At 36.8% G+C, this 26,226-nt stretch overlaps 1 protein-coding gene across 2 annotated transcripts in view; it reads right to left on the bottom strand.

The window, feature by feature from the left end:
• Positions 1 to 26,226, bottom strand: part of pawr (PRKC, apoptosis, WT1, regulator) — a 77,219-nt gene that overhangs the window by 16,078 nt on the left and 34,915 nt on the right. For both annotated transcript variants that reach the window (XM_015376599.1, XM_015376590.1), the window contains exons 3-4: positions 9,492 to 9,617; positions 1,712 to 1,746 (exon numbers count right to left, since the gene is read on the bottom strand). In XM_015376599.1, coding sequence (XP_015232085.1) covers positions 1,712 to 1,746; positions 9,492 to 9,617 — 161 coding nt within the window. The remainder of the gene's footprint in view (positions 1 to 1,711; positions 1,747 to 9,491; positions 9,618 to 26,226) is intronic.

Below are 26,226 nucleotides of genomic sequence, written 5' to 3'. Positions count from 1 at the left end.
TAGTTTAGTTGAGTTTTACTAGTCTTAGTTAAGAGTGTTAAACTGGAATACGTTTGACGTGGAGCTGAATGATTTTTGTTAATAAAATCTTATATTTTGAACAGAAGTTGTGGTGAATTTATTCCATGTATGTGCAGAAATAACTGTTTGACCATGATTAGTGCTCGAATCACTCTTTCATCTATTGTTCTAACACACAGTTAGTAGGACTGTGTGTAGTTTTTCCACCTGATTTTTCATATTATCTCAACAGAGAGGAAGTGCTGAGGTTATGAAGAGCTGCGGTATCCCAGCCCCTCCCTGCTAGTTCTACAGATTGAATGATGACTGGAGGAGAAGAGCCCGCTGAACTTTTTCCCCTGGCTTTGGTTTTTCCCAACGGGCAGCAACACTCGCACCACTGCGCTCTGAAACGTAAGGAGGTCAGGTAAATGGGAATACTGCGGCTACTGCAAGAGGACGGCTTGTAGGATGATGGTTGCCCAGAGGAGCAAAAAGAGCTAATACACCTGCCCATATTTGCTAAAGGTAACATTTTAATCAAAAGTTAACTGATTACAGATTATGCCAGAGATCAACTGACATCAGAAAGCACTTCATTTTCCCCCCTTTCTCTTTTTTTAAATCAGACATTTCAGAAATAGAGCTGTAGTCAGCCAGTAAAATTTTCACTCCAAGGTGTATTTTTACCAGTTAACTGTGTCATACCACTACTTGAGTGTTATATTTTCATTGTTTGCAACGACAGGGCCTGCTAACCTGTTTCACAAGCCTTTTTCACAGCTTATACAGCTGCACAGATTTTTTTATTTGTTTTCATAACAGAAAGGAAAAAATATATATTTGGTTTGAAAGTATGGGGAGATTTTATTTTAAAGCCATACCACCCTGTCCCAATGAAATAAAAATATTTTGGGGTGGTTTTACACCTGTGAATCCGAATGTTTTAAAGGCAGTAAATTGCAAAGTGCTTTGTATTGCCTCTCTTTTAGCCCTCTCATACTGCCCAGCCCACCTGGCAGGTTATCTGCTGCAGGATTGCAGAGCGTCCAAGTGTAGCAAGGCCAGCTGATGGGGCAGAAGCCATAATTACACAGACAGATTGGATGTCTGCCTGAGAAACGGGATTTGGGATGGACTACAACTGTTCACTTTGATTGCACAGGCAGCAAAAGGAATAATTATTGCACTTTATACTTGATAGTAAAAGCAAAGAAAAAAATACGGAAAGCTCTTAACAAACTGAACAATATGCTGAAAGGGAAACATATGTGGTAGGAATGGATACAAACATAATACCCGTAGATGTCCATGAGAGGAAAAAGTTAGAGAGCCTTTCATCAAATGCCGAAGCGAAGCTAAACCCAACTGACCCAGTCATTTTCCACCAAACCTTTCAAAGCAAGCCATTTACTTTCAGCACCGCATGCCTGCCACAGCATGGAAGTGATGCCCTGAACAAAGTGTCATAGGTCCAGATGGTGTCCTGTCAGCTACTGTTCAAAAAACAGCCATTAGCCATCATCCTTTTTGAACCATAACAGCAAGAAACAAGCTTTGAGGGAAGAAAATGTCACTGAAATCTAAACAGTCCAACAATTTCAGATAAAGTCTAGCAGTTATTATCTCCAGGCTTCTATTCGCTCTCTTGACAGATTTGTCAGAAAACATAAGACTTTGAACTTCTCCAAATTTTAAATAAGACTCTCACCTCTTATAACGTCCAGATCCAGCTCTTGGGGTTTCCTGCAAAACAAATGGAAAGAATTATCTCTTATTTGCATAAACAATGCATTAGCAGAAAAACATCAGAGTTGGTTTCATCTGCCTTAGGTTGTTTTAGCTCAACATGAGAACAACAACAACATCCAGAGAAAGAAAATAAATTCAACAGGAGGAGCATTTAGAAGTAGCCTTAAGGTTGTGTATGAAAGTTCAAAAGCAGCATCTGCTGAGCTGATATAGATGGGCTTTGTTTCATTTCATAGTTCAACAGGAACTCTGTAGCCTCAAGTTGGAAAAGGCAATCTTTTTCTGAAACATGGAAGTGGAAGTTGTTTTTCTTATTTTCTCCCTATCATTTTATCGTCTAAAAAAGATCTAAAGATTGTTTAGATCTATTTTGCAGTGAGTGGCATTGCCTTCAGGAAAACCACGCTTCTGAGAAAATGAAGTGTGTGTCACCAGTTCGGAGAGATAAATACGGATCTCCTTTTTCCTGAGGTTCTGGGTAGTGAAGGGTCCTAAGGTTGATTGAAGAGCTATGGGACTGCTGGGCTCCATCAGTCAGAGTTTTTTTTTTTTTTTGCTTCACCCTTCTGCATGCAGCCATCTTGGAGAATGACACACCGTGCGATACCTGCAGTCGGATTGTGACCTTCATCTCTGAGATATGAAAGGATGAAGGTCAGTAAAGTGTGATTCTTGCAAGATTTCAGTACATTTCCAGCAGAAACATGAATTTAGGCAGAAATGGGTCAAATTTAAAACAAAAATAAATTTGGATGTACAGCTCCTACACCCTAAAAAATGACAAAGTTAGAAGTATTTAACTAACTCCTGACCTTACTCTTAATTCATAGGAAATGTCTGAACTGGAAGACAAAAGATTATTCTATTTTTTTTCACTTTTTTATATTTGCATCCACAAAACACATCTACAGACTGTTTACCTCAATCAAAAAGACCGATTTAAATAAATATGCCACCTAAATGTGTGTTTACTCCCGTGCCTCCGCACAATGGCATATGTTGAATAAAGTATGAGAAATCTGTGAAGGGAAATAAATTCTTCCTGATCTGAGCTTGATGTGTCATGGCTTCCATTAGCAATCAAACTGCTGCTGCGCCCGTGCTTTAAAGCTCATTGGAAGCAGAGCAACACAGGCAATACAACACAGAAATACATCCCCCAATAACGGAATGAATACATAACAAGAGTAAACACACAAAGCCATCTGTGCATTTAATCAAAACCTCAAACATACTTAATTATTCATGATTCTAACTGGATAAATCTTCTAAGCTCCTCTTTTTATGTGCATTTCTAAAATCTACTGGAAACATGGAAGCAAGATTAAGGAGATTAAAATTATAAGAAGGCAGTTAGTCTTGTTCTCTCAACAAAGACTGGTTGGTGTGAGTCCCGCAGCCCTTAAAACGCCATCAAAATGTCCCACTTTCCCATATTTAAGATACCAGACTTCCAAGTGTGAAGTCCTAAGTTTAGTACTTTAATTATTCAGAAATATTTTCCTTTGATTTCAGCTTATTAATTTGAATCTAAAAACTGACAAAAGGAGGAGAGCTAAACATTAAACAGATTGATGGGTGAGAAGACAAATAGATTAAATGATTGATCCAACATTTAGACATTAACAGTGGGGGAAAATATGTTGTTCATTGTTACCCAATACTTTATCTAGACACAAATATCTAGGTACAAATAATGAAATTCTAAACTTCTTTAAAATATGAAGGAAATCTGTGAATATACGCTGCTCATAAAAATAAAGGGAACACTCAAAGCATCCTTTGTTCTGTAGAAAGTCGAATCTGCTGACAACCAAATCAAACATAAATATATTATTTGATGTAATGACTTTAAAATAGGTCAAAATGAGGCTCAGTATTGTGTGTGGCCTCCACGGGCTTGTATGACCTCCCTACAACACCCAGGCATGCTCCATGATGCGGTGGTAGATGGTGTCCTGAGGGATCTCCTCCCAGAACTAAACTAAAGCATTCACCAACTCCTGAACAGCCTGTGGTGCAACGTGACTCTCGTAGATGGATTGAGACATGATGTCCCACATCTTCTCAATCAGAATCAGGTCTGGGGAACGAACGAACCACTCTATAGCTTCAATGCCTTCATCTTATGAGGAACCCAGTGCCAAACGCACTGGCCGATGGTCTCTCAGGGGTCTGAGGATCTCATCTTTTTACCTAATGGCAGTCATGCCAACTCTGGTGAGCACATGGAGGACTGTTCCTCCAAAGAAATGGCACGCCGCACTATTACTGACCCACTGTCCAGCTGGTCATGCTAAAGGATGTTGCAGGCAGCAGATGCCTCTCCATAGTGTCTTCAGACTCATGTGCTCAGTGTGAACCTGCTTTCATCTATGAAGAGCACAGGGTGCCAGTGGTGAATTTGCCAATCCTGGTGTTCTCTGGCAAATGCCAATCGTCCTACATGGTGTTGGGCTGTGAGCAAAACCCCCATCTGTGGACGTCAGGCCCTCAAACCATCCTCATGGAGTGGGTTTCTAACCGTTTGTGCAGAAACATGCACATTTGTGGCCTGCTGGAGGTCATTTTGCAGGGCTCTGGCAGTGCTCCTCCTGTTCCTCCTTGCTCAAAGGTGGAAGGTAGCGGTCCTGCTGCTGGGGCTTTGCCCTCCTACAGCCTCCGACACTACACTGACAGACAGAGCAAACCTTGCGACAGCTGGATGAACTCCACTACCTAAACCACTAGAGTGGGTTGTAGAGTCTGTCTCATGCTACCATGAGTGTGAAAGCACCAACACCATCTAAAAGGGACAAAACATTAGCCAGAAAGCATAGGTATTGAGAAGTGGTCAGTGGTTCCCACCTGCAGAACCACTTCTTTATTGAGCGTGTTTTGCTAATTGCTAATAATTACCACCTGTTTGCCTTTACTTTATACAACAGAAACAATTTTTTCATTTACAATTTTATTTTTCAACAAATATAGAATATATATCAAACTGCATCTAGAATCTGCAATTTAAATAGCTGATAAAAGCACTCCACTTCCATCTTGTGTTTAAAGTTTGTCACTCATCAGTTAATAATAAATAGGTCAGTTTTTCCTCATACCTTTTTGATCTGTGTTTAACATTACAAAATAAGTAATGAAAGTAAGTATAATTTGTGCTGATATTGGACCTGATTGGTCAATACTCAAAGCTATAATAACAGAATCGTGTCAGAAATGAAAAAGTTCATTTAGGGCGGCCCTAATGAAGAGCATTGCATAACCTAAACAGAAAGAAACAACCCTCCAAAATTCAATTTGCCGCATCATTAAACAGAGTTTCAGACACCTAAACACATCAGTTAGGTGTAGGAATTTAAGAGCAAAGGTTGGTCCATATGGAGCAGTAAGCCTCTGTTTATGCCAGTATGCTTCAGAGCTCAGACACAGAAATATCTGCAAAGTAATCTAATTTTTATAAGTGAACAATATTTTTTTAAAGCTTATCTCAGTTTTATAGAGTTTGTGCAGATCTCTGGTCAGGCTGGGTCATGTAAACTGGAATTAATATCAGGTTTGGACAGTCCATTTTAAGTCTAGATGGCTCAATATAAAATTATCTCAGCATTTATAGACTCTGCTTATAAGATAATTTGAACTATTGTGTTTTATGTCACCAAACAGGGATACATTTAGACTAGTACAAAGGATCTGCATTTTCTTCTTGATGCATCTAGCAATTCCGCAAAAAATAAAAAAATAAAGCATGTGGTCTTTTCAGGAAGAGCAAAGGTTCTGATCCTGGGAGACAAATGGAAAATGTGTTTTTTAAATGAAAACATTTTACTGACATTTACTCAACATTTAACTGGAACTATCAAGGTTAAATCTGATTCCTCTGTGCCTTACAGGCCTATTGTTAGACAGAATGGTTCTCACTACTCACACACTTTATTAAGATGCTGTCAGAGTTTGACACCAGCTGAAGAAAAAGATTTCAAAATGTCAATATTTGATGGAGTAAAGGTGGAAACGTGTCAAGTGTTCGTGGTAAGGGCACATTCAACCTTTGCTTTCATCTAGACTGATGCGTTCAATGCTTAAAGAAAATTATCTCCAAGTTCGCTTTCATCTTTTCATTTGAAATGCCTCCACTTTTTTTTTTTTTTTTTTTTTTAGAGCAAAAAAAGCATTTAGTATAAAACCATTTAATGCACATTTCTGTTGTCCCTTTAGGTAAACCATCCATTTATACCTAAGTTTTCTGACTACAAAAGTAAGCTCACATTTCAAACACTGTCTTATCTACAGTATTACCTTACTTGCATTATTACAGACAGAGATAAATACTTCAGCTGTGATCTGTGATGAAGAGGTGTTAATTTGATCACACATCCTTTCATATAGAAAAGGGAACCAAGGAAAAGAAGCTTCTGCCTTTGAAGGTGGCTAAACAATTCCCTGTTTTTTCTAAGATGTTCTGCGTCAGAACCCTGTGTGATAATTAAAGTAGGTGATGCTGGTAAAAGAGTTTATTCTAGGTGGTAATCCGTTTATCTGCTCCAGGTTGGGTGAGAGGGAGACAAACCTGCTGTCACATTGAAAGCAGATAATTTTAAGTTATGCTCCATATGTTAGAGCATTTAATTATGAAATTTCCCTTCCTGCAGGACTTGCTTGTTAAAAAGGACCACATGTCTGCAGAAGAATCGCAGAGCTAAAACATGAAAACACACGGATGCCAAAGAGTTTTCCATGCTCGTAAACATAAGTCGGCCCTTTTGTTATGAAAAGAAAATTTACGGCTTGTTTTGTTTGGAAGTAGTGCCCTGGAACTTGGAGAGAGATTTAACGATCAGATGCAGCTGAAAAGAATCTGAACCTGAGCTTCTTTTGAAGAGTTTTTCCTCCAGATATCTTCATACCAGCTAACAGGTGAAGACTGTATATCATAATGCTGCTGCCATGGCAATCACTTGTCTCTTTATGATACGAGGTGCTCGACAAGCACGTCTGATAGCTGTGAGGGGGAACCACAGTAAAAATGTATCCCTGCTGCTTATAGCGAAGGCTGTCAGAAACAAAAAACCCTGTTTTAAATGAGTGACAGAGAGAAAAGACTGGCAAGATCCTCCTCATCCACATCTGTTTTTCTGTAAGCGCATACATGGAGGTGAAAGATTCAATTTAGCAGGAATTCTGGTCACAGATTTTTAGTTTTCCATTTCAAACTGCAGTAATGTATGTAGCTTAATCCAGTCAGACAGTATTTATTCTTATAAACGATTAAAAAGCACCAATTTGACCATGAGTAATGATTTTAACTTTGGGTATCAATGCATGAAACATTAACACCAGTATAGTGTTTATATCTGAGTCTAAAGGCTTTAAAATTGGTGCAATAAACCCATTCAGCCTGTAATATATCATTTAGAAAAAAAGCTTTTGTAATGCCAAAATCGTAAAGAAAACCTTTTAACAAATCATCCAGTCATTTTGTAAAACCTAACAGAAGTGAATGGAATTTGCTGAAAATTTCTCTTTTAGATTTACTTTCAGTCAATTCTGGATGTCAGCTCACTCTTTATACCGACAGTAAGGAAAACCCTTATGCTTTTCATAAATACTCTAAGTTGCTTTGATGGTCTGACTGTTGACTATGCAATGGTAATCTACTATTGTACAGCAATGAAGTGCAGAGTTTAATTCCTTGAGTTTTTGGTTGATCATTTAAGATTATCCTGGGGCAAAAATAATTCTTGTAGAGCATCTGCTTCTGGTGAGGGAGGAAAAACAAAATCTGATCCATTTACATTTTGAGAAATCTCTGTTTCCTGTCAAAGACTTGCATCTTTTTTATGACAAACATCCATTCCATGATTACATTGAACCCTTCCAGCTGATATATTGGCTCCAGGAAGGTTTGGTAGCATCTAGTTGGGAGCACAACTACAAAGGTTTGTTTTTGGATCAGAAAATAAAAAAAATAAAAACAATGAAAAGGAAAAAATCAATATTGTGACGTTTGTCTTTCGTATTTCTCGGGCTCTAATATATATCTCTTCTAAACTAATCGACTGATGACGTCTCCTCTGCTAAATCAGATAAAAGCTGAACTTCATACCATTTGCTTCCTTTTTTCATCTGGGCAATATTGCAAAAATGAGAAATCTCCTGTCCAGGGGTGATGCGGAGAAAATAGTCCATGCATTTGTTACTTCAAGGCTGGACTATTGTAATTCTTTACTGCCAGGAAGTCCACAAACTGTAGCTAAAAGCCTTCAGCTGTGCTGCAGCCATTAAAACCTTTGTTTATAGGTGTTGGAGATCGGCCTGTTTCTTGGTGTGGTCCTGTTTCTCTGGCTGTGGCTGGCTGGATGTGCTCTCTTTGTCGTCAGGCATGGGAGCTGGCTCGGAGCTCGTCTGCCTGGCTGTGTGGACGGAGCCGCCTTTTACAGCTGTTTTTTGTATCTCTGCTTTTGTCTCCTTGAACCCCAGTCGGCCTCAGCAGATGGCCGCTCACATTGAGCCTGGTTCTGCTTCAGGTTCCTTCCTGTTAAAAGGGAGTTTTTCCTCTCCACTGTCGCTACAAGCATGCTTAGTGTGAGGGATTGCCTTCGAGTCAATGGGTCAATGCAATCAACTGGTTTTCCTTAGATAGAAAACTTTGAATCAATTTGACTGCATGATCTGGTGAACTGTAAAGTGCCTTGAGGTGACACATGTGAACTGGCACAATATAAATAAACTGAATTTAATTGAATTTGTTTACCAGTAACTTGGTAAATAGCCAAATGTTCTTTGTTTAGTTTTTTTTTTTTTTTTTTTATAAAGACCATGTCTCAGCAGGTGCCGTCACATTCTTCCTGTTAGCACGGTATTTGTGTACATATTTCATACACAAGTCTCTGCTTATGTAAACAACCTCAGACAGTTTCAGCCCAAAACAAAATAAGCCCACTGATGCAAAACATCCAACCCATCTGGAATATGACGACTATCTTCATCAACACCGAGTTCTCACACAGCGAAGATTTAACTGATTTATTTTTTTCCTGCTTGAAAAAAAAAAAGGTAATTTTCATGTCAGTCAGAAATAAAAAGCTAAATTAGTTTGTAGTCACTGCTACACAGCTGGATGACTCTCAGCCCCCTTCTGTGTTTGGATTTTTATTGGAAATCACTATTTGTTCATTTGAAGCTAATGTGAAAGAAGATGGTGGGTTTGTTTTTTTTAAACAAGCTGCACTAAAAAGAAGACTTAAATTATGAATATGTTTTTAATGAATTTGCTTTTGCTTTCATTTTTCAGAACACTTATCAAAGTTAATAGGAGGAAGTGCATTCTTTCTCTACAAAGGTTCCTTCTTCAACATAATAATCACACTGCTGCATGGCAAGCTTAGAAAAAAATCTCCACAAAGCAAACATATATAAAAAGAGGTGGTAATACAGTCTGAATGTAACTCAGAGAGGTAACATGTTTCATTTTTAAACACCTCCTCTTAAGGACATGCCTTCACCAAAAGTTAAACAGTTTTAGAGGCATTTTCAGTTCTTTCATTTCTCTTTTTACTTGTGTTCTCAGAAATGATGAAATGGTGAGACACCTTTGTGTTTTGCATCACTGCTTTATTCATTTTGCTCCCTGTGTCTCCCTGTGCAACAGTGCCTCTGTTTGGCAGGACTAAAGTACCAATCTGTGCAGCGTTCTGATCGCAGCAGGCTGGGGAAAGACATCACCAGTGTGTGTTTGAAGCTCCTACCACCAAGTAGCCAGTAGCTGGGTCAACTATCAGGGACTCGTTCTGGAAAGTGTTGGCCTGAACCAGCTCCTCTTCTTCCCTTCTGTCTTTTTCTCCTGCATCGTCATCATCCAGCTCATCTAGGCTCTGAAGGAGGAAAGGATAACAGAAGGAAACGGTTAATGCAGATGTTGGGAGAGGAAAAAGGAAACCTCAAAGCATATTAAAATAAACAAAAAGTAGAATGCACAAGCAGACATTAAAATGTTTTTCTGGCAATCCTTTCTGATCATCTTATAGCACAATTATTTTTACACACACAGGCTTTTCTAAAGCAATATTGGTGTAAATCCATCAAAATGACAGAATGACACTAAGAATATACATCCCTGCTGAAAACAGAAATAAAACATTTATTGCTTTAAACCTTAGAGAGAACTTAGGTACTTAGAATGCATTACTGCTCCTCTATTCCATCAGAAAAATGATTTGTTATTTTTCTCTGTGAAAAGTCGTGAATATAATTTTGAAATAAATTTCTTGAGAAAGCAAAAATACAGCCTTTATTCACACCAGCATATTTCAAGGCTTTAGTGTCAGAAAAGGCAGCATTGGTCTGAATATAAAGAGTATACATTCTGAAGATAGAGAGTTTTTAATCTTATTTTGTAGATAGTGTCCCAAAACTTTCATGTTTTTCAAGCATTTACAGTGATTTCAGTGACTTACTCTTTGCCAGAGTTTGTGCTTCTTTATCTAACGGCTTCTTTTTTCTAAGCTGTATAAAGACAAATCTGTTATTGCTATTGGTTTTAAGTCCTTTTCATGTCACTTTTATGAACAGATCCTCAGACAGAAGTTGTAAAAATAAAATCAATTTAGTGCTATTCATGTTTTCTTTATTATATGGGAATATACTTCTTGCTCAACCCAACTCTTTTAGCTGAGTGTTGAACAGGAGTCTTGCCAGGTTTTCACTGTATAACAGTTTTCTTACCGAATACATGCTGTGCATCTATGTTTAAAACCTCTTACACCCTAAGGGGGTATAAATAAATTTCTGCCTGACAAAAACACACAAAAGTGAATAACTTATAGCCTCAAAGCTATTAGATTTAAGAAGAAACTTTTGGTACATCTGTAAAGGTAAGATGTCATAGAATGGTTTTCTGGTGTCAGCACCATTGTAGCTTTGACCCTGCCTGAAATATTAGGGACAAAATACAAAATATTTTGCATTTTTTGAACCTCGCCAAAATTTTCTTTGAAATAAACATTGCAAAACACTACCAAAATATTATTTATAGCACAAAAAAGTAGTACAGACTTTCAAATCTAAATGTTGTGTAAAAATATACAAAATGTGGACTCAATCAGATGAATCATATTTATTTTAGAATGGTATTAGTGAGAAATTTCTTAGGCGGAGAGGCCATTTTGGAACATTTATCCATAAATGTCACCAAACTGTGCCAAATGTGTTTTTTACATCAATACTGGGGGTTTGGTAAAATTACGAGGTCATGTAGCAGCTGGACCCGCCGGTGGGTCCGTAGGGTTCAAGGGGTTAACTGTGTAACTTTTCTGAATCGAGATATTGAAAAGCTATATTTACCAACAAGTTTCTGCATTTTCCTAAAACAATACTTTTGATTTTGTGAACGCCTTTCTGAAATCACCAACCCATTAATATGTTTTAATTGTTTAGACCTTAGGTCTTCATCAAGGGTCTGCAACCCCTAGGGGGTCCAAGAAGGTACTGCATGGGGGTCGCAAAAGTTTTGGTTGGGTAGACTTTTTTTTTTTTTTTTTTTTTTATTCTCTGCAATTTTTTCCACTAATTAAAATGTCTTTAAATACATATTAACATGAATTAAACACACTGTAGTAAAAAGATAAATGGAGGCAGGAGATGTCTTTCAGTCATCAATGCCAGTGGCGGTTCTAGACCAAATGTACCAGGGGGCTAGGAGGGGGCCAGCGTGTTTTCATGGGGGAACAGAAAAACATGAAATAAAAAACAGGGCAAACGATTCAAATATACGAATATAGCTGCATGAAATTAAATTTCTGTTCAATTAGGTTTCATTAAAATGATATGTCCTCTTATGTCAATATACATTCAGAATTTAGGAATTTTTACATATTTTTGACTTTAAGTTAAAATTACCGGTTTCTATAAAATCTGAATTAGAACTCAAGAAAAACAGATAAATTCAGCTGTAAAAATTAGAGCCATTTGTTTTGAAAAAACATATAGCAGATGGGGATTGGGATCCTATCTCAATACCACTGAAGCTATCACCTTATTGTTTTTAAATAATTAGTAAAACAGAATTTGTAAAGAAGAAAAATGAAATAGATCCAAAGAACGTAACAGTAACAATCTCTGTTCCAGTGCATATCATCATTAGAATTTGGAGTATTATGTATTCAGTACAGGGGCCATAACAGGGGCCAGAACATGATCTATAGGGGGCACTGGCCCCGGTTGGCCCCTGTCTAGAACCACCCATTATCAATGCACACATTCAGAGACACAAAGGAGCTCTTTCAAGCTGGGCACCGTTTCATTCACAACACCTGTCCCATCAACCAGGAATCAGAAATATTTTAATAATCCCAGGGAGAAATTACTTTAGTTACATTAATCCATCTGTAATAGAGTGACTATAGGACCAGTTTGATAGAACACTATTTCATACAATATATATAATTAGGGGGTCCCCGCTCCATCGCCATCTGTTTGGGGGTCCTTGGCCTGGAAAATGTTGAAGACCCCTGGTTTAGAAAATAATTTTTAAATATTTCAGCATCTGGTGATACAGTTAATTAAATTCAAGATGGTCACATGACACTGGAAGATAATTCAGTCTACCAGAAAACAGATTTTTCATTTCTTTAAAGTGTCAAATAATGTTAAAGATTGTGAAAACCAGGAATCCACACTTCTTTCCTTAACTACTGATATCCATTCGCACAAATGTGAATGATTTCCGGTTTATGCCTTAATATTAATCTTCTCTCCTTTTAACCAGGGTGTTAATTTGGCTTCTTATCCCACAAAGCATGCCCACAGTGACTCTCAGGAACTGACAAATGACACTGTACCGACACAAGACAAACAGATTATTCTGAAGGGGACTTTTGCCTCTAAGGGATTTTTAATCAGAGGAATCTCCCTGTAAAAAAAATGAATAAACAGTGTATATAAACATGAAAAGAACAAACATCCTTTTGTAAGAAAAATAGAGGCTGAGCTAAAGCAATCTAGACAGATCTCAGATATTTTCTGGGAAACTCTCCAAATTCACTGTTGGTAATATGGATTATTTTCATTGTCTAGACATACTTGAAAGAACTCTGGCCCAATTCCATCTCTTTGGAGTCAAGAGTTAGTCAATAGTGCCACAAAGTCAGAGAGTTCATCTGTAGTGATGGGTGAAGACAGCCCACAAACAGAACTGGATTAGGATGGATGTGTAGATTGTGACAAGAGACTGAGATTAGGGCCAAACTCTTAGGACACAATTCAAACCAGGCTTTCCTGTTCCACACTGCAGGGCTTAACAAAAGATGCCTGCTCTAAAGGCCCCTCAGTCGTAAAAATAGCCTTACAAGGTTGACGAGGAATGCGGTCTTTTGCACGGCCTTTCCTGTCAAACAGTTTATCAGTTCTCCTTGGGGGAAATGCCAGCTATTTTACTCCTTAGCTGGTCTTATGCATGCACTGTAGTCTTGTAATGTCCTTGAGTGGTTCTAAAGAGGCGACACGTAGGAAAACAATAGTTCCTAGTTATTAAAGAGCAGAAAATATTCCATTAAGGCATTGGGTAAAGTGTCTCAAATATTAGAGTGGGTATAAATGTACAAACATGGCAACAAATCTGTATTTTTCCTCCTTTCCCCATGTTTCCATTCTCTCATTACTTTGGATACCATCAGATAAATGTGGTAATGATATAGTCCCAGAAGAACAGCCATCAAGGACTATAATCGATCATTTTTGGCATGTTAAGCAAGCTTTCTTGTTTCCAAACCATAATCTTTAAATCCATTCTTTTCTACGAAGCTGTTCTGCTCCATACTTTCCTGTACCAGAAAAATATCTAGTTTCTTTCAGCATTAAACAGCTTTGAAAGCTGTTTGTTAGCGAGTATTTCTATCTGAATCAGAATGTCCTTTACAGACATGTATTGCAGTTCTCAGATTTTGCAAAGAATATTTGTGGAAGTTTTCTTATTATACAGACAAATTTTCAGTGAATTTTTTCCCCCAAATATTGCAATCAACATAAAAGATTTTTCCTTTACAAATAATCTGTAATAACCCACCCTAATTCCTTTAGCGATGTCCATAACAGCCTAATATTTCCTTTAGAATGAGCATGAAGGAGACTTTTACATAAAATGATTTATTAGACATTAAGCTATTCTTTGATTCTTTTTATAAAACAATCAGCATCATGAAGCCCACACTTCACAGGCTTTAAGGTTATGAAAAACTTAAAGGCAGAGTAAACATAAACAATAAGCAAAATAAGCTCTAATTTAGGAAAAAGACAAAGCCCCACAATCATTCAGAAGAAGCTGCTGGGTTTTACAGCTCAGGTTGGAGAATCTGTTGGTAGGACAACTATTAGTGAAGCATTTTGTAAATAAGTCAGTAAAAATACCAATTCTAAGCTATGTAGAAAACAGAAAAATTGGAAAAAATCTCATGTGAGAGCAAAGTTCAAATTTAAAAATACTTTTAAGATACCATAACTATCTGCATCTCCAACAACTGCGTGGTTAAAACGGGTCCAAATGTAAAAATACTGAAAGCTTATGAAAACTTTTATAGGGGGATGTATTTATGTTATGTTTTTAAGCCTAAAAATTGCTTTGAAATAAAACCCCCACAATGTGGGAAACAGAACTTTTGGGGTCACCAAAAATAATTACATTAAACAGAAGTCTGGCTGTGTCAACACAGAGTGAACTGCACAGTGACCACCCCACTCTGCTATGCACAAACTTCCTTGAAATGTTGTATTGGGGACCTCAGGGTTTGTTTTGGATAGAAATGCAGATTTTTTTTTTTTTTTTTTTGCCCTGTAGTATTCCAAATTGCTTTGCATTTCCATCGATTCCAAATAAAGGAAACAAAGATCTGTGTGTGCATCCATATAAGGGAATCTTCTACTCCTGACCTCATCATAATGTGTGTATTTTTTCAGGTCATCTCTTTACCCTGGGCAGCTAAAATAAGCAGTCTGGGTGCTAGGAATGACTGTGCGGTGCTTTGACATTGAAGAATGTAACATTTCAGACCAAGAGTCCGGCAAATGTTAGGGATTAAACACAATGATCTGCAGCAGGTTTGTCTCTGTATTATTTACACATTCTGAACCAACTTCCTTAAGTTTTCCTGAAATAAATTCACATCTGGTTTATATTCAATATTCTCCAGAGTGGGTTTTTAAACAGGATGAAAATGTGCAGAAGCACGCCCGCAGTTTAACTTTGAATTTAATTTCATTTTGTGAAGTGGAGTTCATGCAATCCAGCTTTGACTATTTAAATGCAAGAAACGCCCTTCCTCTAAAAATGAAGTTTACAGATTCATTCTTGCAGCGATTGTGCAATAAATGACTGTGAGAAGATAGGGGAGGGTTTTAATTACGTCCAACTTCTGATAAATGCATGCCTATAACCCTAGCACTCATTATTCCAGTGATGTCACATCAGAAACTTGTTTCCTGTTTACAAAAGAATGGTGCGAGTGTCTTGGAGGAGTTTACTTAGCAGCAAAAGGAAAACATTTGCTCCGATCTACATATCCACGTCTGCTGCTCGGCACATGACAAATTAAAGAAGCTACATCTGGAGCAGAACTTCATGGTCTGTTGGAAGGCCTGTTTTGGTTGGAAACTGACTTCGGGGAGGAAAATGATCACTCATTTCTTCATTTTTCATTAAGCTTCATCTCCATAGGAATGCATCAAACTATTTCTTCTGACGAATCAAAATGACTGGGGAGATAAGGCTGTATGATTAAATGGGATGCTGTGAAAACTTAATATTTTCTTTTATATTCTCCAAATCATATTTGAAATTCAAATTATGCATTCTTCTTGTCACACTGAAGCACTTTAAAGTAATAACTATAAAAGCATACACTTAATACACAATGAGTGAAAATAATTTTTGAATGGCACATAATATAAATATAAACTATAACTTCTGTGCATCAACCATTAACTGTATGCATTCCTTTAGACCAGGTTTGCAACCCTTACACTCTAATGAGCCATTTCTGACTTCTGTCCAAAAGATAAAAGTCGTTTAGAGTTGCAAAGATTGCATGAACTGCTTTTTTATAACTTTTTTTTTTTTTTATATCTATCAGAAGAGATTTTTTGTTGTTGTTATTCTTTTAAATACCCACAGTGCCTTTTCAAACTTTAGGTTTTAAAATTAAGGAAAATTAATCACATTTTCAAAAAGATAATTACAAAAAAATGTTCAATGGGTTGCTGATAGTTTTGGAAAAGTATGTTTTAAAGACCAAAATATTCGCTACTTAAAAGGTAAAAATATATCTTTGTTATAATATAATTAGTTTATCGTGTGAATTGAAAAAAATAAAATAAAAAAAGACAGTCCTTAATGTAAGAGAAGTTTAGACTTGCAATCATTACATAACATAACATCACAATTTTCTTAGGGAAAAAGAAAACTTATGATAAATACTAAAAGCAAGGTGCTAATATATATATAAAAATAATAATATATGTGTTGGAGTACATTTTTGAAATAAATTCTGTGCAATTAGGTGGTGGAGAAAATGCTACAACATGCATTTGATAGCATATCTATTTTTTGAAAACTAGCTTGCCATTCATTTTTATCTTTTATCTAATGTGATCTAAAGAGCCACAGCTTGCAGAACCCTGCAATAGACTATGATTTAAATAGACCACAGCATTCTGGGCAGTTCGATTCTCAATTTCCATAAATACAAAGATATTTATGAGCAACCACAAAAATAAAGGAAGCATAAAAAAAATATCTCTTCAGATGCATTTGAAAACTCCCATCTTCTTTCACTGGATTACGTTCATACAAGCAATTTTTTTGTGCTGAAGTTAAATTCTGTAAAATTCCAATTAATAGCTGGAAAGATAAGAATTAATTGAATTAAAGAAAGCAGATTTAATTATTGGTTGGGGAAATGTGTTTTTAATCCCGGCTGCACAACTTTCAGAGAAATGAGTGATCAACTGATATCCACCTAAAATTAAAGAAAGGACAAGAAGAGCATTTATCAGAAAACTAGACAACTGGTTCATGGTAAACCTAAATGAGGTGGGGGGAGGGGAGGTGGATTTGTCCCTCGGCTATTAGTGTGTTGTAAAAAAAATCATACATGTAAGGAATATTTGGGAGTACAAAACTTTTATTATAAGGATGCCATAAGATGTCTCTGTTAAAATTGGCTAAAGCTAAATAAGAGAAACTGAAACAACTAAGGTAGGATGAGACCAACACTCCTCACCTACTTTCAAAATGCCATGTCTTGGAAACCAAGAACTTAATTTCACCCAGAACTCATCGGTTCAAGAAGCTTTGGATAAATTGAATGAACAGATGCAATCATTTGGTTCAGTTGCATAAAAATGACTTAAAACGGTGAAGAATCTGTCACTGACAGTACAAAGCTCAGATGTTTCCATCTTAGAAGTGAGATCCGATTTGCAAACATAAGAGGGATTGATTGTTAACATGTTGCTTAAATGATTTCACTGGAGAAAAGACATCCTGCTTCATGTCAGCCAGGATTCCATATGTGCATATTTGTCACTGTTCCAGTGTATCGTCCACTTGATCCCAATAATCATCTCTAAACAAGCCATGGGCATCTGCACTGGAAGTACACACAGAGAGAGGACTTAATGACCAGTGAACATTAATCACTCGTCACTCACTATAGCACAGGGACTTCATTAGGATGATTTATTGGGAAAGAGAGAAACTCACAAGCTGATTAATCATGACTGCCAGGTAGCTCAGGTAACAACACAGATCAAAGAGGTGACCATACCCCTTGGATTTGAAAGATTAATAATAAGACAGAGGTACACAAGGTCAGCAGCATGAGTATGCCAGATCTGAGACCAGCCAGATATGAGATTTCAGACAGAAGCAGAGTCATCAATACATTTCCCTGCAAAAATAACAGTGCATCATTTTTAACAGCCCAATGATTTCAAAAATTTTGCATTAAAATATTTTTTTGATTTTGATAACTTCTATAATAGCAGAGTTAAACAAGATCTTAGACATCCGGAATATCCATTGACTGTATGCATCCGGAATATCAAGAAAGTGTGTGGTTTGAAAACAATCAATGTTGCAAGTCTAACCCATCTCATGTAATTAGTGCTTAAACAATGAATCAGATTAATTATGATTAATCGATTATTGAAATAGTCGTCAACTAATTTAGTAATCGTTTAATTATTAACTGGACTATAGAGACTCTAAAACATGCCTTTAGGTGACAGCGACCCACTTAGAGCAGTAACTGTACCAACATTGTAAAGAAATAAATATTTTGCATTCAAGATGAAAACAAAACTTTTTTGTCCATCAATCTGCTCTATTCAGAACTCCTGTGGTGGAAAAGTTTTACTTTCCACCAAGTTTTACTTTGCAAACAGTCTTCAAGGAAGCTTTGACTATCCCATTATTAATCAGAAAAATAGTGATCAGATTAATTGATTTGCAAAATAATCATTAGTTGCAGCCCTAAATGTAATAATAACCCATTTAATATTTGGATCTATCCCTTTTCAAACAAAAACTTTAGCATAGTTATATTATTTATTGAAATGTAAAACATTAATGCTGTTTTTACAGCTGACTGAGTGTTTTATAATATAATCAAAGAGAATAGAACTTAGGTAATTCTATAACTATCCTCTTTTTTCATTAGCAGTGGTGCATAAAACCCCACCTGTGAACCTATTTAAAGTGAGATGGAAAGAATAAGCTCATAAAGGGGGGAGATTAGATCACCTCATCACACCTGGAGAGAATTGTGTGTAATATTTCCTAAAAAGAAATTAATTGGATGACAGCACTGGGAACATTTAAGGAACTTTCAAATTTATGTAATAACTAAGAGCATGTCTGAAGATAAAAGAAGACTTTGAAAATCATAAGGTGCCCTTAAATTTCTGTCAGGAAATCTAAGAAAAGCACCAGAGACTTGCTTCACTAGACTAGAATCAGACTTAAAAGTATTTGAGGTATGTCAGCTTTTACTGAGAAGTCCTGAAGCTGGGGATCTCTATTTATCTCAAATGTGAATAAGTAGACATTTTTTTTTTTTTTTTTTTTTTTTTTTTTTACTTCTTAACAAGAAAACGATACACGGCAAAAGTAAGAATAAAATAACTAACTGCACAGTTCAAAGCAATATTCCTGCATTACATATATCCAACCAGAAAATTATTCAGAGACCTTAATTTTTATTATTTCATAATAAAAAGGTTACATAATCACTCTAAACAGAAAACACTTAACATTCAGAAAATGTAAAAAAAAAAAAAAATGTATAAAACTAATGTACGGTTGCATCATTCAGAATTTTAAAAAGCTGTGTTAATTCAAGGTTTTCGAATGGTTTGAAGAGTCAGACATACACATATGTTTATTTTGTAATGAGTTTTGGGGATCCGGTTGGGTCAAACAGGGTAAAAAAAAACCTTCTTAAGGATCAAAGTAGGTACTGGCTTCAAAAGCTAGACTGCTTTCTTCAAAACTGAAATTCTTACACAGAGTGGCTTTGAACGTGAAGACTGTCTGACCCTCTGTTTGACCCCAAGTTCGACTGCAGTACTTTAATCAACACTGAACCGGACCATCAAACGAGCGCCCCTCACACAGGGAGGCACAGCAAACAAAAAGCTTTAGGCCAATAAACAACAGAGTCTGAGGTTGTGATTGTTGACCCGGTGAGCAGCAGCATCAGCATTTCTCTGGATGTGTCAGAGTGAACCAAAGGCTTGGGGGCAGAGCAGCTGGGCTCAGCAGAGAACTTCCACTGTCTGCAAGAGCTTTAATGATGCTGTGAAACGGCTCTCTGTGTGCTTATATGTTTGCCAAGCTTGTTCTGTGGTCCGCTAACCTCAGCTGTGGTTTGGGGCTTTGGAGTGTGAGCAGAAACGGGCAGTCAAACTTGTTCTTGCAGCCTCTACTGTAGTTGTGGTGTCATTTATTAAATCTAAGGATAGCAGGGAGGAGAAATAATCTTCATATCCTTGAGTCAGCGAAAGAATAACACTTTCTAATCAATTCAAATTTAAAAAGTTAATTAGATAGTGTATTTATATTTTGCCAAAGACAAACAATAGTGTGAATAGAAACAGTAAAATTCCAACAAGGCTCCACCAACATCATTTGTAGGACGTGGAGCACTCCATGTTTCCTGTGTTATGGATCGTTTACTCCAGGTATAAACAGCATTATCTCAGAAAATGGAAAGCAAATGTGCCCTGATGTTTTGATCTTATTGTGTAATCGCACACGCCAATGAAACAACAACAATTCTGGACTGCATTTGCATATAGAGAATACATTTAATCCCCCTTGTTTTTTATGTTACGACCGCAAAACAATTTCAAGTTTTACTCTCTATAATGTGTTTTTACTTGGATTGGGGGTATTTTTTTTTAAATCATGTTCTTTTCTCAGTGCTTTATAGTCCTTAGATCCTTTTAGCCTGATATTTAGGCTATAGATATAAAAGATAATCATGAATTTATTATAAAAACTGACTTTCAAAGAACAATCAGCTTGATAAGTGGTTGTAGCGACAGCTTGAAATATGGATTAATGTAAATACTGATAGAAAAACTATCAGCTTTTGGATTCTTTTTGGAAGAAAAATAAAAGCTATTTACATGCCAATTGTCATTTTTCATTTTATTCAGAGCTGGAAAACACCTTAAACTCCAAACAGTGCCTTGAGATGATATGTGTTGTAAATTGTCGTTATATAAATAAACTGAAATGAATTCACCACTTTCAGACTTAGTAGGAATTGTGTGACGAATATTACTTTTTTTTGGCTAGTTTTTAGTGGCTCATTTCTTTTGGACAGCAGGCTGACAGGAAAGGGGGTTTGAGAGAGGGGGACAGAGATGCTGCAAAGGACCACAGGCCGGATTCAAACCCGGGTCGGCCGCATCAAGGACTAAGGGCTCCGTACATTGGTTATGTGTGCTAACCACTGGACCACCAAAGTACGCCCCAAATTTTGAATATTACTTATAGGGTTACAGATGAAAAAGTTTTGGCATCCCTTCCATCTTGAGGCCTTTCACTTTGGCAAACCATTAGAGATGCATTGGATCTTTAGAAGAATCCATCAATGCATCTTTTTGAATCCATCCTTTTGAAACTTGCAACAGAATTTCATTTTTGTAATGTTTTCAAAATCCTTCAACTGCCTCTAAAACTCCACCGCTCTGGTCATAAATTATAAATGCTAGCACAGGACATGTTATATAAAAAAACTACTGATACTAGAGCTTATATCTCAACCAGTCAAATTTATCAAAGCCCTGCAGAAACTTAAGATTGGAAAGGAGCAACAGAGGATGCAACAAAGAATGGATGCTTGATAAGTTTGAATTCAAGGCATTACATAAAATATTCCTGTGTATAAATGGGGTTGCATTATAACGTCTTTTTCAGGTGAGCTAAGAGTTTTTCCATCTGCATTTTTTAACCACAGGCTGAAGTATTTGTTACATTATCAACTGTAACTCAAACCTAACAGAGTCTGAGCCTGTAGGCCTGCCTAAACATTTACACCAATAATCTAGTTCCTGCAAACCAGCAGTAATAACAGGCTGTCTTCCATGAGCTGGACTGAGAAAGCAGCAGGGAAGTGGTCCTGCTTGTTGTCCAATTTCTAATCTGATTTTTTGCCCATGTGCTGGCAGCTGGACCTCTTCCTTCCTGGTCTGATGTTTTCTGAACACTGTGAACCTAGTAAAAATGCATCTTTTCTTCCAAAGCTGCAGGATGATGATTATGGTGGTGGCATTATTTTTACAGTGCAAGCAACCATGGAGCAGTTTGTAATAAAACTATCCAGACCCATCCTGTTTTTTTTATTTCACATCCCCACAAGAGTTCCTGGAATCCATTCAAAGAAAAAATACAAGGCAATAAAAAAATATCTAGAATCCTGCTCCTCAGCAAGTTTAGAGTTTAGGTCTTTGATATTTACAACATATTTATTTTAATTTATGACCATTTTTAAAAATTAAAGGTAAGGGAATAGATAAGCAGCCATAAGAGAGAGCAGGATTTACTGGACGTTACGTTTAGCAAAAAACTACTTTAAAGTTTAAAAGAAGAATATTTTAAATCTAAGGGGACGGTACTTATTACAATTTCTTGAGATGTTAGGAAACCAACAAAGTTTAATCAACACAACACATGCTGTTCTTGTACTTTACTATCTAAGACCCTCTAGATCAGGGGTCACCAGCCTTTTTAAGGCTGAGGGCTACTTCATGGTACTGAGTCGTAGGAAGGGCCACCAATACTGACCTGTGAACTGGAGGGACCATCATTCACCTTAACTTCATACATAATAATCATATTTTATAGCTTCTTTTAACCCTTAATTTTCTTTATGATATTGTCATTTTGAAATGTCTATAAATGCTTAAATGTTCTATATGATCAAAATGATGAAATGCTCTATAAAAGATTAAAAAACATCAACACAATAAAATCAAAATTTCCATCTTAGCCCACTGGTGAGTTGTGCCGTTTTCAGAAGATGCTGTGGGAAACCCATGATGCCCCTGAGGGCCCATAGGTCCTCACAAAACATAATTCATCTGTCGCATCATTGCAGATCACCCCAACGAACAATGTATGTGACTGGAGTCTTATTCTTCAGAAAACCTAGAGAATTTAGAGAAGCCAATTAACCTAACAGTAGGGCTGGGTAAAAAAAAAAAAATCTATTTAATCGATTTTGAATCGATTCTTTTACATTTTTGCAAAATCGATGTCTAGGGAATGAGATCGATTAGTTTTATAGTGACTCACGTGACGTTCACATTCAAATGAGCAGGAAAGATGCACTCAAGATGACTTCAAGACAGACAGCTGCAAATATAGCCAATAGGTTAACTGAAGACATTTACAAATGGGGGCTGACTAGCAAACATCCTGTAGTCGTTACAGACAACGCTGCACATTTGGTTTGTGCAGTGGAGATAATGCAGCTCATGCATGTCTGCTGTGTCACGTCTGCTCACTGGAGATAGGCTTCACTTTTTCACTTTTTACAAACAAGTTTGCACTTTTGAGACAGTTTTGTTCACATTTCAAGTTTAAACTGTCCTATTTACAAGTTTGCACTTTGTGTTTAATATGACAGGAAAAACAAACACATGAGTATTTTGAAACACAGTTGAACCACTTTCATTATTGTAAAAACAGATCGAATCGAAATTAATCGATTTAGAACTGTATGAATCAAAATCGATTTGATTCAGGACTTTGGCTAAAATACCCAGCCCTACCTAACAGTCATGCTTTTGGACTGTGGGAGGAAGCTGGAGTACCAGGAGAGAACCCATGCATGCTCAGGGAGAACATGCAAACTCCATGCAGAAAGACCTTGGGCCGGGATTCAAACCCAGAACCTTCTTGCTGCAAGGCAGCAGTGCTATCCACTGCGCCACTGAGCAGCCAAAATAACACATATTTTTCTAAATAGGTAATGTTTTACTGCTGCACAAAATTTTCATTTTCAATCTGCAGATGAACTTCTGCCCCAGGCTGCAGCCTCTAACAGGTTTTCCTTGTATGCATTTCTATGTCACCATGAACTCTGACCAACTTTCATGTCCCTGATGAAAAACTGGAGGAAAGAGGGTTAAAAAACATACCACACTGTTTAGATAGTTATATACAAACATATGAATTTTTTGTTTTTATGTAACATCAAATCCTGATAAAAGACATTTAAAATTATTGATGTAATAAGCTTGGAACCTAATGGGAACAAAGCACTCAGTATTTGTCTTTGTGCGAGGCCATCGCGTCTCTTGGCTGCTGAGACGTAGTTTTCTTGGCTCTGGAGGTCATTTTTATTCAGAACTCCAACAACTCTGGGACTAATCGGGTTACAGAGACTCATCAAAAGAACCGCAGACATGATGGATCCGGAATCAAGCCAGGTCTATTGAATCCAGGAAGTTATGCATGCGTGGCAGCAGCACCTATAGTGCAAAGCTTTTTCACACATTTACAAACTGTAGGATGACCTAAAAACACCGTCCAAGAGGTGCAACACAAACATAAAGTGCTAAAAAAAAAAAAAGGTACTAAAATTAAGATGGGGCCTAGAATTTTTTCAAGTCATTCAACTGGATATCTCTTTTTATAATGTTGCTTTTTATGTTTAATTTCTATGAAACCAGTTATCCATTTTATTTTGATAATCAAGAGCCACACACATCACTACCTCAGCTACCTTTCCCTCTCTGTTTGTGAAAATGTTCTAGCCTTTTTTTATTGAAACAGTCCAATAAAAGTTAAATTCATATTCTGACAAAGGAAACAGCTCTAGCTTATATAGGTTTAAAACAAGAGAGCGGAAGGTTGAAACTTAAGCCTAGCCTGTTTCTGCAGAGTGAGAGCTCATGAAGATTATAGCAATACAAGAACCAACGAGTCAACATGGCACTCCAGGTCTGTAATTTAGCTGAGTGACTGCAGGGCAGTTGGAGGCAGTAACAGCCCGAGGGCACCTGGTGGCAGTACTCAACTATCCCGTTTCCTGACCTACACCTGGCTATAAAAGCCTCTGTTTGTTACACATCTCCTGGTAAACAAAGCTGCTGCCGTCATGAAGTCTCCTCAAAAACACAGCTTTAGATGGCCTGATATTATGGATTAAAAAAAAGGCTCCCAGTCTTACTGATTTTGACTCCTTTTGTTTGAGTCCCCGCTTCTATTTCTAGTCAATGGGTAGAATAACTTCAGCTTCAGCCAAGAAGATTAAAACTACATTTAGGGCTTGGCTTTGAACATTTGAGTTCAAGAGGAGGCAGTTTTATTTGTACGAATAAATGCATAATCTCCAAATGATCAAAAAGGACTGATCAATCAAAAACAGCCAGTGGCCAAATTACCCATGAAGGAAAATCACTTATGTTGTTTTACTCTCCAGATTATCCTTACTGTGCAAAACTTGTTTCCAATCAGGAGAGATGAATAATCATACAGTTTTTGTCCAATAACACAGAATATAGCTCACATCTTTAAAGTCTCTTCAACTAAACTGATTATTCAGAATCAAAAATATATATATATCTTTTTACACTAAGCCTTTGTTTTTCTACAGATTGATATTTTTGGGCGCATTTGCTTCTCATTCAAGCAACATTTCCCTTGTTAACATAAAGTCTTCCTTTAGAAGTATGTTTACTTGAAGCAAATTATGCATCTTTTAATACAAAAGGCAGAATACATTTAGCATCTAATCAAATCTAAACACCATGTCGCGCTGAAGATGCCAGAGCACCGGGGTTCTGTCATTTGCTCGCAGCTCTGATCTAGTCATTAGACTAGAACGCCCTGGAAAGCAGAGATTTCCTCCTGAGATCGCTTGTTGTTGTCATTTTATAGGGTAAGGAGTGTTAGTAAGGCATTTTGGGGCCCAAATCGCAGTTTAATTAACAAGATAATGTCTTGTCGGAACAAAACAACTACCTCTGGCAACAGGCATACCCTGCCGCTTCAGAGCAGGTCACAATTCAATTATTTTAGACACTCAGCCTTGGGACCGTGCAGGTTCATGAAAAATAAATTGCATTCTTTGTATTCCTGGCTCCAGATGAATGTGTTGCTCCAAACAGTTCATGTATTCACCTCGAAGAAAAGTGGGAATAACCATCTTTTTCACTCATGATAAATAGTTGAATAATTTAAAACAATATTTAACCCCTAACATGAAGTTCCTTTTATTTATTTGAAAACCTGTTGAATTTCAATAATATACAAACACCATTTGCTTAATTGAAAATGCTTTAAATTGAGCTTTTAAACTTATAGACAAGTAAGGCAACATTTAATCTACAAAGTGGGGGTTTAGTAGAGATTAGATAAATGGTTCAGCATCTCTCACGTGAAACATTTGTCAGCTGTGGTTGTAAAATATTTGTCCTGATAATGTAATGGCATTATTAAATGCAAATCAATTCCGATATATTTATAATATCCAGGAAGCATCACATCAGTGCACATCCCATGTTCCCATGATACATCAAACAAAGCTGAGTTTATATCTGGCTGCACCAGATAGAATGTACTGACCTCAATGTCAAAACCATGTATATGCCATCAAAAAGAAAAAAAACAGAACTGTATTTATACAATTATAAAACATGTATTATCCCAATAACTGAAAATGATAAAAGTTTTTTTTTTTTTTTGTACTTCATAGTACTTTTGTGGCTTAGTAAAGCAAGTTTTTTACAAATATGTTGTTCTTTTTTGTGGAAAACAAAAGGCTTTCAGTCTAAATATTCTGGTCTAAATCCGTTTTATTATTCATAGATTTAAGTTAAATTTGCCTCTAAATGATGCCTACTTGTAAAGTCAACCTTAAAATTTTATATATCAACCAGGCTATTTATTTTGATTTACAAAATGCAATTTTCTGC

The sequence above is a fragment of the Cyprinodon variegatus genome, unplaced genomic scaffold (assembly GCF_000732505.1).
Source record: "Cyprinodon variegatus isolate N-32 unplaced genomic scaffold, C_variegatus-1.0 Scaffold7, whole genome shotgun sequence".
Classification (NCBI taxonomy): Eukaryota; Metazoa; Chordata; class Actinopteri; order Cyprinodontiformes; family Cyprinodontidae; genus Cyprinodon; species Cyprinodon variegatus.
This window is presented reverse-complemented; position numbering and strand designations above follow the sequence as displayed.